At 30.8% G+C, this 16,475-nt stretch overlaps 1 protein-coding gene across 1 annotated transcript; it reads right to left on the reverse strand.

Moving 5' to 3' along the window:
• Positions 1 to 4,396: 4,396 nt before the first annotated feature.
• On the reverse strand, positions 4,397 to 16,465 carry LOC113516902 (carbohydrate sulfotransferase 11). Its single transcript, XM_026901397.3, has 4 exons — positions 15,948 to 16,465; positions 15,126 to 15,383; positions 13,489 to 13,693; positions 4,397 to 6,670 (listed from the first exon to the last, which is right to left on the reverse strand). Exons 1-4 carry the CDS (start codon positions 16,209 to 16,211, stop codon positions 6,441 to 6,443), a joined length of 957 nt encoding a protein of 318 aa, XP_026757198.2. The 5' UTR covers positions 16,212 to 16,465; the 3' UTR covers positions 4,397 to 6,440.
• Positions 16,466 to 16,475: the final 10 nt, after the last annotated feature.

The following is a 16,475-nucleotide window of genomic DNA, read 5'->3' on the forward strand; positions in this document are numbered from 1 at the left end:
ACGCGCGTGTTACCGATTCTGAAAAAAACAAAAACAAAAAAATATATCTGCTATTTTCAGTATAGAGTTTTTAAAAAGTTACATTCGAATTCATACTGAAGAACTATTAATTAAAGTTTAAGTCCCATACAACAGCAAAATCTTTATTCCAAAGACCAATATGAAATCAATTTATATAGATAAAAAATCAAATGCAGAATATAATGTAAGCGCCTCGGTACGAGAAAAAGCAGTGTAGGATGATCTCCCTTTAGATGGAGTGACGACCCATTGCAGGGGGTCAGCGGATGCAAGTGGCTCAGGACCGTTCCTTATGCCAATCTATGGGGGAGGCCCATATTTAGCAGTGGATAGATAATGGCTGAGTTAATAATGATGATGATTAATTATTTAGCAATACCATATTTGAGTTCCGATTTAGTTTCTCTCATAACCATATCTATTTAGTTTGTTGATAGGAATAAGTAAATCGATCACGTCATAACGATTTACGTCTTTTTTTGCTGCCAGAAAAAAACCGACATCAATTAAGGAGAACCAGTTATTTAATATAAAAACTAATCTAGTAAGCTAATTTTTACAAAAATTCTACGGAATAAATCTGTACGAGTATATCCTATCAGATAAAAAAAGGAATTTTCTAAAGCGCTTTGTAACCGACGGAGTTAAGAGGTGACAAATATTTAAAAAATCAACCGAATTGAAAACCTATTTTTTGATAATATCGGTAATGAAAAAAAAAATACTATTCAAAAATACTTAAATCTAAGTTTACTTGAATAAAAATATACCTATCTTTAAAATCGCTTGAAAAAATATTGTGGAGCGCGTTTTTGCTACATTGCAAAGAACTTGCTAGATATTGGAGGCAAGTTAGTGTCATGTTACATCATTCCATATATAAATTTGCGTTCGAAGCGAATAATTTAATAAAGACGTCACACTACGAAATTTGTGACAATCAGTACTTATCTACATGCATAAATGCAAAATTAATTTGGTGCGGCCAAATATGTCAAGTCTCAATTTTCATTGGAATTATCATATTTTGTTTATTCTTTATTTAACTAAATCGTAGGCAGTTTATATTAATACGAAGATGGTTACGTATTATGACAAAAATATTTATTATTTTATGCAACATAGATGGAAAGTGGTAACCGTCACATATAGATATGAGCAGTACCATGGACATAACAGAGTTATGTCTATACTGTCATCCCATGATATCCTCCATGCGCTGCCATTCCTGAGGACTCAGGTGTTATTCCTTTGTACTTCGTAAATTTACTGTCATATCCCACCCTTCAAAACGAAACAAAGCCATGCAAAATCAACTGCTTTACGGTAGAAACACGAATGGGACGAGGTGCCTAAGCAAACGAGTTGTACAAAGTCTGCCTCTGGTATAAAAGTATAAGATACCAGCAGAAAATCAGCGCTACTACAAACACTGCGCAGCTTAACGCAACCTACAAATTTTTTTTATTTCGCTTATAATTTCATGAATTATTTATCTATCTATCTATTTACAAATAATTTAAATAATTATTACCAAATTCCGAATTTTATTACCGAAAATATCACAGCAATATAGTAGAAATGAGAACCTACTTCTTTTAGGGATGGGTAACAGAAAAAAATAGTAGAATTAAGAAATTCATTCGTTAGAATCTATTAATACTACGACGCAGTTGATGTCATTTTTGTATTTAGTGAGGTCGCCTTGAATTATTATTGCTTGTACAGGGTTACCATACGAAAACCTCTATAAGGGTTAAAAATTAATACAACAAAAATATTGAAATATAATAATATATTTATCGCATCAGTAACACGAGATGAACAACAAAACTTGTATTTTGATAACTTATCCAATTGTATACAATACGTTATCAATTAACGATTCAAATACAAATATTATCAATGAAGAATTCTTAAATGCTTAAGAAAATATTGCTTTTGTTAATTTATCAATTTATTTCCTATAAATTATCACAGAAAACTTTGGAACACTACCAATAATATTTATAATATCGTATGTAGGCCAAAAAATTTTGTTAACTAAGACGAAAGAAATCCATCGAACTTTGAACACTCGTTTAGGAAGGTGAGGTCACATTATTATTTATGTGAACGACCGTTTCGTAATTTCATCTATATTTATTACAACCTTAATGAAATACGCAGACGAGGACATTTAAAATTTTAGAATTCAGCATTGCAAGATACATAATGACACTTATTATATTTAGGTAATATATAATCGATTATCCGGCTTATCTCCACGTTTGAACGAGGTTTGATATAAACCATGATTACAAGATCAATAATGTAGCAATGTCTGCCTTAGCTACTATGTATTTACTTGTGACATAAACTTCTCAAAGGTTTGGAGTAATTTGGTAATATACTATGTATATAAACTTAGGTGACTGATGATTGACTGATTGTATATTACCTAACTACGGTCACGTTAAATTCATTCTCTTATAGGGTAAAGATGTTGTATTTCTTTACATCGTTTTTATATATATCATAGGGAACGTGCAGAGGAATTATTCGGATTAATACCAGCTGCTAAATGTCATCACTGTATAACCCGAAACTTTTAAGAAAAGAGCATATTCCTTCTTAAAAAAAAAAAAAAACTGGCAACACACCTGCAAGTACTCTGATTTTGCGGATGCCTATGGTGATGGAAATAAGTTAGTGAGTCACAAGCTCTTTACTGCCTATTGTACATAAATATATATATATATATATATATATATATATATATATATATATATATATATATATATATATATATATATATATATAAACAAAAGACATTTTGTCTGCCAAAAATTTCCCCTTTATGAACTTTTTCTTCTCTGGTATAAGTTTGTAAAATTAATTGCTACAATGCATACATGTATGTATACGGCCTAAACATTCCCATCGTCTGCGCATTCCTTTGGAAATTTTATACTTAAAAGACTAATTATAAAGAGTTATCATGATAAAAAATACACACTTATATACCTAATTAGATTAGGCAACATGAACTAGAAACTTTTCATTACAAAAATATAAAAAAAAATCTAGACAAATCCCATATCTCCCTTAGGCTCTAAATACTTACATATTGTACATATTTATAATATAAATGCACCAAAATTATACTTAATTTATCGGTTATTAAAATATTGCTATTATAAAGAGTTAGTCATAATATTATGGACCGAAACCTGTCGAAAATAACTAAATATTATGAAACGAAACAACTTTTTAGGAGTTTAGTGGAAATCTCAAAATATTTTTTAAAGTTTTCATACAAATCGCGAGAATATGAAAGCATCACTGAATTTCAGATTGGTATTTTATGACTAACCTATGTTCAAAATGAACATTCACAAAAATTGATAATTATAGTTTTTTATAAAAATCAAAATTAAAAATAAGTAAATAATAATAAAATATATCACGTCACCAGACGGTATTTTCATTTAAAATTAATACAAAAAGAAAAAAACCAGCTTATTTATAAACAACCTATATATAGGCTGAAATCGAAAACGTATGTTGATTTTCGACTGATGTTTCTTTGGAAAAAATGTTCAGTGTCATTGATCTTAGTTACCACCTTTTAAGAGAATGTTGTCTCTTAACCCTTTCCACACACCACACACATTGATTTTGTACCATATCAAAAAGAATTATTAAGATTAGAATTAAGAATTATAATATAGTATTCTATAAATACTCATAAAATAAAGTTTATTATATAAGAAAAAAAAAACAATTTTATTTACAAAATACGAAAAAACTCCTAAAAGTTAAAAAAAACGCAATTTAAGCGTGGAGCTGGTGGAATAAAAAGAAAAAAAGGCTTGATATATATATATATAATATATATATATATATATATATATATATATATATATATATATATATATATATATATATATATATATATATATATATATATATATATATATATATATATATATATATATATATATATATATAATAAATTTCAACCTGTATAACAAAAATAAAATTACTTGAAAACAGGCATGGGTAATATGGATACCGATCCGATATCTATATATTGGGTTACTCTGGGCATTATTGATGGTGGAAAAAAGTTATCAGCCATTTTGATATCACTCGTATTAGTCGGATATCTATTTCCGAATATGTTAAAAAGCTGTTATCCAATATAATTTTTTGAATAACATACTTTGAACATATTCTTTATTGGACTATATTTATATATTGATAAATATCGTAACTACAATACATAGATATTGCTATATATTACACACCCTTACTTACCATAGAAAATTGTCCCAACAATGAAGATGCCTTTTATCGGTTGGTCAAGAAAGTATAATTATAATGCATGTTAACAATAACTACATATTGTGCTGGCAGTGTAGGTGTGACTTTGTTCATTGTCTTATGTTAGAAGTAGATAATAACTATTATTACGTAAATACATACACACAACGCAATAAGTACAACAGGCGTACAGAGCTAAATTGATGTAAGCGCCAACAATAAATATAAACGTCTTGAAACTGGGCATTTTGGGTTATTCATAGTGGGATATCAAAACAAGAAAGGAAAGAAAATATGCAAATATGAATTATTGTAATAAAAGAATTATGTATTACTAAACTGCCAATTTTAAACCTATAGATGTAAATAATTTATATATGAACTGGCAGTTTCGTATCTGTCTGATGGCGTAATCAAAATATGCATATCATTATAACTGGCCAGAGTGATTTAAAAGTTTAATTTAGGAACACAATTTTAAAACAAATAGAGGCAAGCATAGAGTCCAAAGTACTTTTTTTTTAATAAATTCTCCGTAATTAGATAAGTATTTTATGAACCTTTTTACGTTAACGGCTGTGATCAATTTCCTATATAGTATCCTATATCGCTACCGCCTCCCGCGGTTTCATTCGCGTGACCGGAATAAAAAGTAATCATTGTCCTTCTTCATTCTAAATGTATGCTAAATATCAAGAATTAATTAAGTCACTGAGGCGCCAATAGGTAACATATAAACTCACATTTGTAATATAATAAGAACAATGGCGATTGACATCTTGACTTTTAGTATTGGAAACAAATAATAGAACTGTTTAAACCACGTGCTTACTCTTACAGGATGTAGTTAAAATCGTCAGCAGTGAGTAAAGATGCATAAACTCTCAGCATAGAATGATTCACCTCTTTCTTTCACATAGGTGTCGTAAGAGACGACTAGGAGAACTTATGGAACTCTTTTAAAACATCACCAAAGCCTAACTGCGATTGCTAACCTGCCTACCAAGCGTGGCAACTACGCCTAAACAATACACCTAAAAAAGAAGACTCTACCTATGTTTTAGAAAGTAAAAGGGAAGAAATTTCACGAATCAAAAAATTTAAAACCAACAAACAACTTCCTTATACTAACTTTAATTAGTAAATTTGTAAATTTTTTAATGCACCTATACGAGTTGCATTAATAAGGGACGCCCAGTATTTATTATCGTTTTTCAAGCCATTTCTTTTGAGAAAGTGTTCTGTTTCGTTAGTAGAACATTCCCTTCAAAGGATTTCAACCATTTTGATTACAGCCCTTATATAAATAATTTGTCCTTTGGCTTCGGTATTGGTCGCTTACATCTATTTAACTTGCACATTACCTCATTCTTGTCAATAAGACACTACTCGTATGATGATGAATTTACATTGAATGCTAATTCTTTGTAATATTTATATAAAACATCGCTTATTCAAATTATAAAATTAATAACTTTCTTTGTATTACTATATTTAAAAAATAATAATAATAATTACAACCATTAGCTTTTAGTTTAAGTTTAGTACTGGCACCATTAAATGTATTACTTGACTAAACGATATACAACATTGTAACTTGTATTGATGATGTTGATTATTGGCACTTAGTGGAATTTTTAATTTATAAATATTGTAAAACGTGTATTGTTTTACAATTTTGTTATTGCTATCCACTTTTAGCTTATAACATTCTAAAAGGTCTATAATATTATTTACATGCAATAATAAGATTTGTAAAATTATGTTAATTTACAAAATTAATTTTCGTACTATTTTTTTAAACGTTACCATGACCAAATAAAGAAAAAAAAAAACTATGAGAAAGTACAATATTTAGAGATATTTTATTATAAAATGATATATTACAATATATTAAATCAAATAAAAATTGCACGTCAACAAAATGTTATCGATCTTTAAGAATGCCACCAGTTAAGTGCATAAAAAAAATTATGTAAGTATAAAATGTTATCGCTTTTATAATAATTATTGCATTATAACATGTATACAAGGATGTAACGCATGATGTAAAAATAATCTACATGTATACAACCAAAATAATCTTCTTTATAGGTATAAGTTTTTCTGTTTTAACCTAAATCGAAGCCGACGATATTGTCCAGATCGTAATTAAATATCCTGTAATCGTTCATGTACAATTTGTACAGTTTCCTGATGAGTGGAAGGTCCAACTGCGAGAAATACCTGTACAACTTGTCTGAAGTGCCTGACGTGTGCGTGAGCCGCGGGAACTTGATAAACGATGCGTTGATTGTGTTGAGCGCTAGTAGAGAGTCGTCCAATAAAGTCTCGTATTTACCTAGAAAGAGAATAGATAATTTAGGTATCTTCTTAATATAATAAAACTGTAAATGTACGACGTCTGGATATGGGAGATCATTATCATTATCATATCAGCCGTTATTTATCCACTGCTGAACATAGGCTGCACTCATAGACTGCCATAACAAATGGTCCTGAACTGTGCTTGCCAAGCGTGTTGACTACTAGCAAAATCCCAAGTAGGGGGAGATCTATGGTCAACAGTGGAAAGTTATCAGCTGATATGATCAACACTATGAGTACTAGACTTGATACTTATACATAAAAAACACCCAGATCAATACAAACAGACATACTTAAGAATTTGTATTTTTGAGTTTATCTTCGAAATTTGACGAGATGTGTCGGTAACATCCCGCTGGGTGACCCCAAATAATTTGGAGTTTCTTTTTAACTTTTGTCCCTCTATTTGCTTGTAATATCTTGAGTTGACACATAAATTTCTGAGCATGTATATCGTCATACTGAAAAGCGCGTCATTAAAAAAAGCCTTTTTTCTTTGGAAACACCCAATTTAGATGTGTACAATTTACACATACGCTCTCCTATTTGCTGTGCCCAACAGGGTCCATAATTGAAGTAGAAATGTTACCAATCACATTATGGAATGCAATAAGAAATAAATAAAATAGTGTAGTAGTTTAATAGAGCCGTGTGGATCCGACATAGAAAGGGCTACCCCTTCGTTTCCCTTGGGTGTCGTAAGAGCCAACTAAGGAAATTTAACGGTCGAGGGATGGGCAACAGTGTCTCTCTTAAAACATAACCAAAAGTCGAACTGTAGTTGCCAATCTGCCTGCGAAGCGTGACAACTACAGGCAAGTCCCTTCCTCCCTCTAGTACCTAAGTAACTAAATGTAAATAAGTAAATGATTGTTTGAACACCTCAGACGTCCACGCGTCGCTCGATCAAGGAAATAAGACTCAAGAAGTCACAGTGACGTAAGTCACAACGGTTTGTGAATAATTTATGTAAATAAATCAAAAACGTGTATGCTGTATTGCGATAGAGATGATCTTTGAGAGATCCTTGAAATTTCAGGTATTTTACTAGCTATTGATTCGCTGTGTGGTCCCGGCATAGAATAAGCCACACGGTCCTTTCCAGTTGATGTCGTAAAAAGCGACTAAAGGAGCTTAATGGTCGAGAGATGGACAGCACCGTCACTCTTAAAACATCTCCAAGGCCTAACTACGGGTGCCAACCTGCCCATCAAGAGTGGCAAGTGACAAATCCCCCAATAGAGAGAGGCCTATGTTCAGCAATGGACAAGTAACTGTTGATATGGTATGGCATCGATTCTATGTGATCTATAACAGCTATATTTAATGTAAAATTAGTTTTATAGTTTATTTTTTTATTATATATTATTATAAAAAAAAATCGTATATATTCTTAACTTTAATAGATTAGATTTTAAATAAGAAATTAAGGTTTCGCTTTACAAAATTTAAATAGTATGAGATCAACGTGGGAGTAAGTTTTTTTTTTACAACACAGGGGGCGTACGAGCATGCGACTCACCTGATGGTAGTGACTACCGCCGCCCAAAAATGTAAAAGAATCTTTAAAAACTGTCTGAATATTTAGCAAAAATACAAAAAATAAGCATACAAGAAACATTACTGTCAAATTGAGAATCTCTGACATTTTGATGCTGCTTCAAAATAACACAAAGTACGTTTCATTTTAGATAACATTTAAACGGAGTATCTCAATTTGTGCGATAAACTCTATTGACCTATTACAACATACAAATACATACAATCACATACTGCACATTATCGGGTCGAAATTATATTTTTCTATTACAATAATTTAAGAGTATTCATAGCAAAGCGTAGTAACGTTGGATTCATTTGTCAATTTACAAAACAATTTTCTGTATGTATTCAAAATTTTTAATTGATTAAAAAAAATATCCTAATATGTAATTAAAACGTTAATTATAGAATAAAACTCTTATTAAGGTATCACCGAAAAGGATTATGACGGCAAAAAAGAATTTAAAAAAGTCTAGAAGCGAATTACAAAGTAGATAAATTAAAAATAGTTTATATAAATGTATAAATATAAAAATCTCGTGTATCGATATTTACGGAATTACTGAAACGGCTCGACCATTTTTAATGAAATTTTTTATGTATACTTGGTAGGATAAGATAGATATTTCTTACTGCTAGGTCATTAGTGTGTAAAAATCAGAAATAAATATTTATAGGACACAACAACGTTTGTCGGATTAGCTAGTAGATTATTGATTAGACTGATTGATCCTTACAACCGTTTTCTCATATCAAGGTAGACCCATACACAATATTACGATTTTTATTTAAATTCATGATCGTAACTTAACGCGACAGGATTATCTTGCAAGTAATAGCACCTACATACTTGATTTTTATTGCTGACATTTCAAATAAATATAAAATATTTTATAAAAAAAATCAAGTATATAATTACTATTATAGTAGTAATCGTGTCGAGTTCCATAATGTGTAAACAGCGGGAAAATTTAAATTTAAGAGTAGCGATTTAATTATAAATAATAATAAAGAAATAAAAAAATATAAAATAAATTAAATAATATGAGCTTAAAAAATAAATAAATAAGTAAAATTAATTTAGTATTTAAACGATTATTTATTCGTAAGTTACACATATTTTTACTAACCTTAATAGTTTCGAGACACTGATAGCAACGCAAAAAATTGTTGACACAATTTTTAATGAGTAAAAAAAGCCCATACTAACATACGTTATGTACTCATATAGGATAGAATCATTCGATTATGATGTAACTGTTAAAAGATGTGTAAATGGTTTGGCGGACAAAAAAAAGTCAAGGCCGATGACATTTTTAGCGAATTAAAAAGTAAAATTAATGGAAAGTTTATTGTAGACATTGCCGGCGGGTCGACATTATAACAAAACCGCACAAGTGAGCATATTACCTACGATAGAATTGGCAAATATACATCATAATTATTTATTTATTGCATTCCATAATGTAGGTAAATAGTTGTCAATCAGAAACAGAGAGTGTATCTGGGTGACGTATAAAACAAAATACAGGACATAAATCTATTTCCTTTTTAACAATATATATTTTAAAAATAGTTACGATTGTACTATTATTAAATTTAATAATAACTTTTTCTTTCTTTCTTACAGTATAGTAGGTAGTCAATCTACTATATTTTAGACAATGACAACACTCAGCACATTTATTCGTGAAATAAGAATTATTAGGGATATCAAGAAATACATAGTGATATTAAGAAATCACTGAAGTGTCGTTGCTTCGATCTCTTACGTTATCTTGCTGAAAAACATGTAGTGTTATGATAAAATATATTTTTAACTGGAATTAAATAAGTTCGGTTTCTTTAACAGAAACAACCGGAAAATTGAACTTAATTCCAATAGCATAAAGACGCACATAGATATTAAATCCTTACTGATATTATAAATGTGAAAGTGAGTTTGTTTTTTATCTTTTGGCGTTTTAAAGGCTTAACAAAACACTATAAAATTTGATATATATGTAGATATTATATTATACGGGATAGAAAAGGGCATAGGCTACGTTTTCCGATAAGTTAACACATCTTCGTCGAATCGGTAAAAACTAGTACTATATTGTAGGTATATAAAAATATATTTAATGAAAAAATTAAATCAATAAAATATATAAATTTTGGCCACAACAGAATATCAGTGTTTTGCTCTTTTTAGGGCAAAGCAATTAGTTGAGTTGTGACCATTTTGTGTTACTGTGGCACACGCATGAAAGGGAAAAATTGTTACTAATTTTATGCATTTTGTTTTTATTTTTTTAATTTTTTGTACATGTATCTTTTTTTTATCTTTTTTCACTGTGCATTTATATATATTGTTGTTTGTGTGCTGTAAGTAATGCAAATAAATTATCTATCTAAATAAATATACTAATGCATCTGAGCACAGAGACCACCTATGATGCGTCTTAAAATTGATAATGTCATTCACATACCAAGCATAGAGAATCACAATGTAATTTAAACAGACAGCCGCTCCAATTTTCTAAATTAATCATAGGAAACATGATAACATAGTTGTAGTTCTAGGGTTACTAGATATACATTTTATGTTACTTTTTTATACTGCATATCGCACCATATCAACTATTAACTGTCCACTGCTGAACATAGGCTTCCACCAAAGGGAAGTTTGGCCAAGGATTATCACACTTGGCAGGTGGGTTGGCAACCCCAGTTATGCCATATTAACGGGTTATTTTAAGAAGAACGCTGCTGTCCCAACTTAGAGGCTGATGATGATGATTAAAATAAACCAGGAAAGGGCTTGAGCTCTAATAACAGGTTGAAAATCCTAATACTAACACGAATGTTTGTGAGGACGAATGTTTGTTACTCTTTTACGCAAAAACTACTGAACGGATTTGAATGATATTTGGTACACGGATAGGTTATATTCTAACCTAGCATATAGGGTACTATATGTACTGATGCACGCGGGTGAAGTCATGGGATATAAATAGTTTCAAAAGAAACTATCTAAAGAGTAAACCTTGCACAACTTTTCATAGTATACTAGCACCAGTATGATTTACTAACAATGAACAAATTTTATCAAAATGTTACATAGATAGGGTCATCGTTATTTTTTCTTTTTAGTTAAGAATTAAGTTCTCCTTTTTAGATAAATTATTTCATAATAATTCCAATAATATATTCACGTATACAGTACAAAATGGCGAGGGTTGTTTTGTACTACGTACAAAGTGAACTGAAATCTGTCAATTACTGTTTTACAAAACATTTCTAATAATAAGTCTGTTTATGAGCCTTAACACTCGACAACAGTCTTGCTAATATAAAATACTAATTGGTCAAGGTCTATTGGAGACAATGCGTATGTCATACTTAACTATTATAAATTGTCAACACATAAAACAAGTATCTCACTGTTTGTGTTGTGACTTTATGATGGAAATTCATTATATTACACAAATTACATACCCGTATTATTTAAAAAAAAGTTTTTGTCAGTTATTTTGTACGCTTGGATTTTAGAAATATTAATGATGACAGGGAGACTTTGTACAAAAGTCGATTGCTTGGGTACCTCTGTCCCATTCGTGTTTCAACCGTGAAGCAGTTGTGTTTGCATGGCTGTGTTTCGGTTTGAAGGGTGGGATGTGGCGTGAATTTACTGGGTACAGAGGAATAACACCTGAGTCCTCAGGAATGGCAACGCATGGGGGGTATCATGGGCGAAACAGAATATAATCTGTTATGTCCATGGTACTGCTCATGTATATAGGCGACGGTTACCACTTTCCATCACATGGGCCATCAGGTTGTTTGCCATTCTAAGTTGTATAAAAAATCAGTTCAATAATAAACCGAGCACATTTGTATAATGGAAGAACTGTGCATAAGTATACTTTGTCATTGCGATAATTCTTAGCGGGTAGCGGAGAGAAAAAGTTTAAACTACATCCATACAGTCCAAAGTCAAGTAGGAATGATGCGCCTTAATCAAAAAGATGTTATTTATTTACACCAAGCCTCTGGCGCCAGCAACGTGTTTCATGTAAAAATATTTTACGTGCAAATATTTGTTCACGAAATCCTAAAGCTTATTTGTTAACAATAGACCCGCCTTACTCATTTATAATAACAATGTTAAGGAATCAGAATTGAACAAGTTTATTTAATTTTATATCCGATTTAATAATATAATAATAACAGTTTATTAACATCGCATAACTGGGGGGAAGGGATTGCTAGTAATAGGCATTAAGTGCCCCATTGTCAACAATAAACCCTACTACGTCGACCACTACGTGGTATCCCCTGGTATCTTTATACCTAGAGAACTCGTCACAATGGGCCAACATAAGTTCATGTTCACCTATTATTGATCACTGGTATCCCGCCAGCGTATACCGATAGTGATGGAGAGCTTATCATTCTATTTTATGTTCCATTTTTTCATTCCATATTATTTCCATGGCAACGCATGGGGGGTATCATGGGCGAAACAGTGTACTCTGTTATGTCCATGGTACTGCTCATGTCTATAGTCGACGATTACCACTTTCCATCAGGTCAGGTGGCTAGGCGTTTTGATATAGGGTTTTGTATCGAATTTTCCTCACTGGTATTAAGCTTGTTCTCTTAGTCACGCTAACGTAGGCGACATCCTGGGGATGAAAAAGTGTAGTAGACACTTTTTATTTATAACTCGTCAGGGAATCTTATGTTTCATACAAAGCTAATAAAACTTTGTAGATATGGTTTACTTGTCTGTACATATTTTCACGGCAATCGGTGCAAGTGTAGAAATGTAAGATATTTAAAGAAACGGGTGGAATATGTGTTAATGGGGACTAGTGACCCCATACTCAACAATATATGCTATATTACTGGCTACAGGACGATCAGCTGCCCCGTCGTAGCTTTTTTTATCTCATTTATGTCCCCCAAATGCCGCCCCCGAAGTACCAATTTGGTTTTTGGGAACAAGAAGAAGTCACACGGGGCCAAATCCGGCGAATAGGGGGTGTTCGGAATTACGCGGTTCCTTTTTGTTCGTTCCATTGTAGTTCGAATTTGCCACAATGGATCTGACCTGATTTCTTCCTCAACATTGCATTCCACTGATGCCTCGCTGCATTCTGGACCATGCTATTCGATCCATGGCAAGAGACACGTGTCTAACAGTGTGATTTTGTACGATTTGCTCGGTGTGATGACGATGATATATTAATGAAATAAACTTACCAACTAAAGTGTACTTTATAAGGCACGGATGGCACAGGTTGGTGATGGGCTGCCAGTGTTCATTGTTCACCACATCCGCCAACTCTTCAGAGCTGTTCGTGAGGAACAGCGCGAACTCTTTGAAGGTCACGTCGTGGCCGTATTCTAGTGACTCGTTTGTTGGATTCTGTCGGAACTCTTTAATTATGCGACGTCCGACACGCGTCTGTAAGAGAAAGCTTGTGTTTTTATTGTTGTACCACTTGATTCTCATAAACCTCTCTCACCAATATTAATGCGACCTTTGTTTATACTGTTACTAGCTGACTTGATAAATATTTTTTTTCTATTGCCACACACCAGATCTATTTACTATTATCGGGATAAAAACTATCCTATCACTGTAGTTGGAGAAAACAATGGTTTTACAAAATTTCATTAAAATTGGTAGAACAAATTGCTCTAATCAGAGATTAATGTAAACAAACATTGCCAATTTCTATCTAATATAAGCTAAGAATAGCAACACTGCCAAATACTTGTTTCCATATATTTTTAGGTTCATATATAGCAATAAAACTGTATTTAAAGAGCTATTTAGCAGTATAAGCAATAAAAAACATTTTTTTTTATAAAATAGAAAAAAAAATTGAAAAATGAGGTAGCCAAGTAAATAACATGTGAGTATATATATATATATATATAATGTAAAATATTATACTTAATCTGGCAATTGCAAATTGGTCTAAAGAGATGAAAGAATAATAAATCAACCTCTAATGAGGGCAAGACATAATAATTGTAATATAAAACCTAGTTAGTTGGGCATGTTATGTGAACAACCTTTGAATGAATGAATGAATGAAGTGTCTGGACATTTGAATGGATATTCCCACATTCGTAGAATCTTCTAAAGACAATTAACATTATGTGAAATATTATTATTTCATGTTTATTTAACAATACAAATGTCAGTGTTATTACAGTTTTAAGACACAACTAATTTTAAACTATCTAAGGCATGAATTCTTATATATATATAGATTTAACATATATATAAGTTATTTCATATTGCATTCAATTTTATGAAAATTTTTAGTACTCATTTAGCACAGTGACAGTCTAGTTAGTTTTAATATATATAGGTATATTGGATGATTCCAATGACTTTAAAACAAATATTATAAGTAGATAGAACACAGATATATTTTATCCCAATCACAAAAAATTAGTGTAAAATTCATATCATCAATCTGAAACATACATCTTATTATTTTTTTGCTTACTAATGTATACACATGAATTTTAGAAACAGAAAAACCAATGACTTAACCACTTCTAGATAGCATATTAAGATCAAACAATTAACGGTTGATATAATAATTAGTAAGATATTTAAAAAACAGCATAAACATGTGAATTCTCAAATTCATATTTGGATAATTTAAAAATTATGGTCACTTAATTCATGCCTTAGACAGAGGGAATGTGAGGCCATTTTCCAGTAAGCCACAAAGACTTATACAATGAAGTGGGCCTAATTATTTGAATATAAGAATTAAAATAATTATCCCTCTTCATTAACTCAATTAGTAATTCAACATCTTTATACTAGTACTAGTAAAAATATTGAATCATAAATATATATAAAATCTCACCTGAAAATACCTAGCACTTTGTGTAACTCCCTCCAACTTATTTCTATATGCCGACAGCAATCTTTCAAATGGATTCCTTACTATGATCATCTTGTGGTAATTTTCCAACATATAGTCCCTTTCAGGTTTATCCACTGTGCTCATGTTCCGGAACATTCCCAGAGTATGTGGCATACTGGCAGGTATTGACAACACATCTGTATTGTTCCATTTCTCACCCAGTATCATAAGGACCCTTTTCCAATTTGTACATGCTACCTGATATTTAAAATTTCATATTTAATAGGATAACAATTTAATGTAATTTTTTTTTACTGTTTATATTTTATAACACAAGAGGATCAATGCAGGTAAAAATATATTAGGTGTTGTAACTATTATCTAGTAGCTTAATAAGTATTATGACACAGCACTATTTTATTTAATTTTTACAGCATAATGAATACCAAATTGTAAAAAATAATTGATTAATTAAAATTTATAAAATAATTGTAATTACAGTTTAATATTAAATTTTAATATTTATCAAGATTTCATTAGATACTTTATAAATAAAAATATAATTAAACACCTACTATTTACTGACCATACTAATAAGTAGGTCTGTACAAGAGGTGGCCTATGCCCAAAATGATATTTAATACTTCTATACTTATTACTACCTATCAATATTATGGAGAATTTTATAAAGATATTTGTTTTTCTATTACACTTAAACAGATGAATGGATTTGAATGTAATTTAATTTATACACAGATATACCATATATAGTCAATAATAATTTATAGTTGGTCTGTACCTATTCTTTAAATACGTACTCACCTTTGGCACGTAGCAGTACAACAATTTGTGGTTATCATCAATTAAAATGTGTTCCAATTGGTTCGCAGGCAACTCATCCAAGCCGGTCTTCGGAGGGAACCGCTTACAGGCGTCTTGAATTAACTCTTGACGTGCCAAGTTCAAGGACTGGGTCAACTCCAAAGAGTGCTCATTCGCTACATCATTTCCACTGACATCACTAATTTGCCCGCGAACACAGAATAAAACATTCAACAACACTAAATAATATTTTGATGTGTGCATCTTCGTTACAATTGAGCATTACACAAAATATATAATTAAAACTTTCTTTAAAAAAAATATTATTTTTTATGTAGGGCACGTTCTATTGAAATTAAAAACAATATAAATAGTTAATTAAAATGCAATATAATCAAAAGCTCATATAAAGTTTGTTTACCAAAATTGTATTTTATTTGTTTCAATTTAATAAATGTTTACTTTTTCGAAAATAAATACTAATATAAAGCGCACACTTTAAAAAAAAAGCAATTTCATTCGCTACCT

The sequence above is a fragment of the Galleria mellonella genome, unplaced genomic scaffold, assembly GCF_026898425.1.
Source record: "Galleria mellonella isolate WM207_F2 unplaced genomic scaffold, CSIRO_AGI_GalMel_v1 utg93, whole genome shotgun sequence".
Lineage (NCBI taxonomy): Eukaryota > Metazoa > Arthropoda > Insecta > Lepidoptera > Pyralidae > Galleria > Galleria mellonella.

Excerpts from the sequence above, each read along its gene's own strand:
- LOC113516902 (XM_026901397.3), bottom strand. The coding sequence starts at position 16,211 with ATGCACACATCAAAATATTATTTAGTGTTGTTGAATGTTTTATTCTGT. Across the intron at positions 15,384-15,947 it reads TGTACTGCTACGTGCCAAAG|GTAGCATGTACAAATTGGAA; the intron begins GTGAGTACGTAT and ends TTTAAATATCAG. Across the intron at positions 13,694-15,125 it reads AAAGTGCTAGGTATTTTCAG|ACGCGTGTCGGACGTCGCAT; the intron begins GTGAGATTTTAT and ends TTTCTCTTACAG.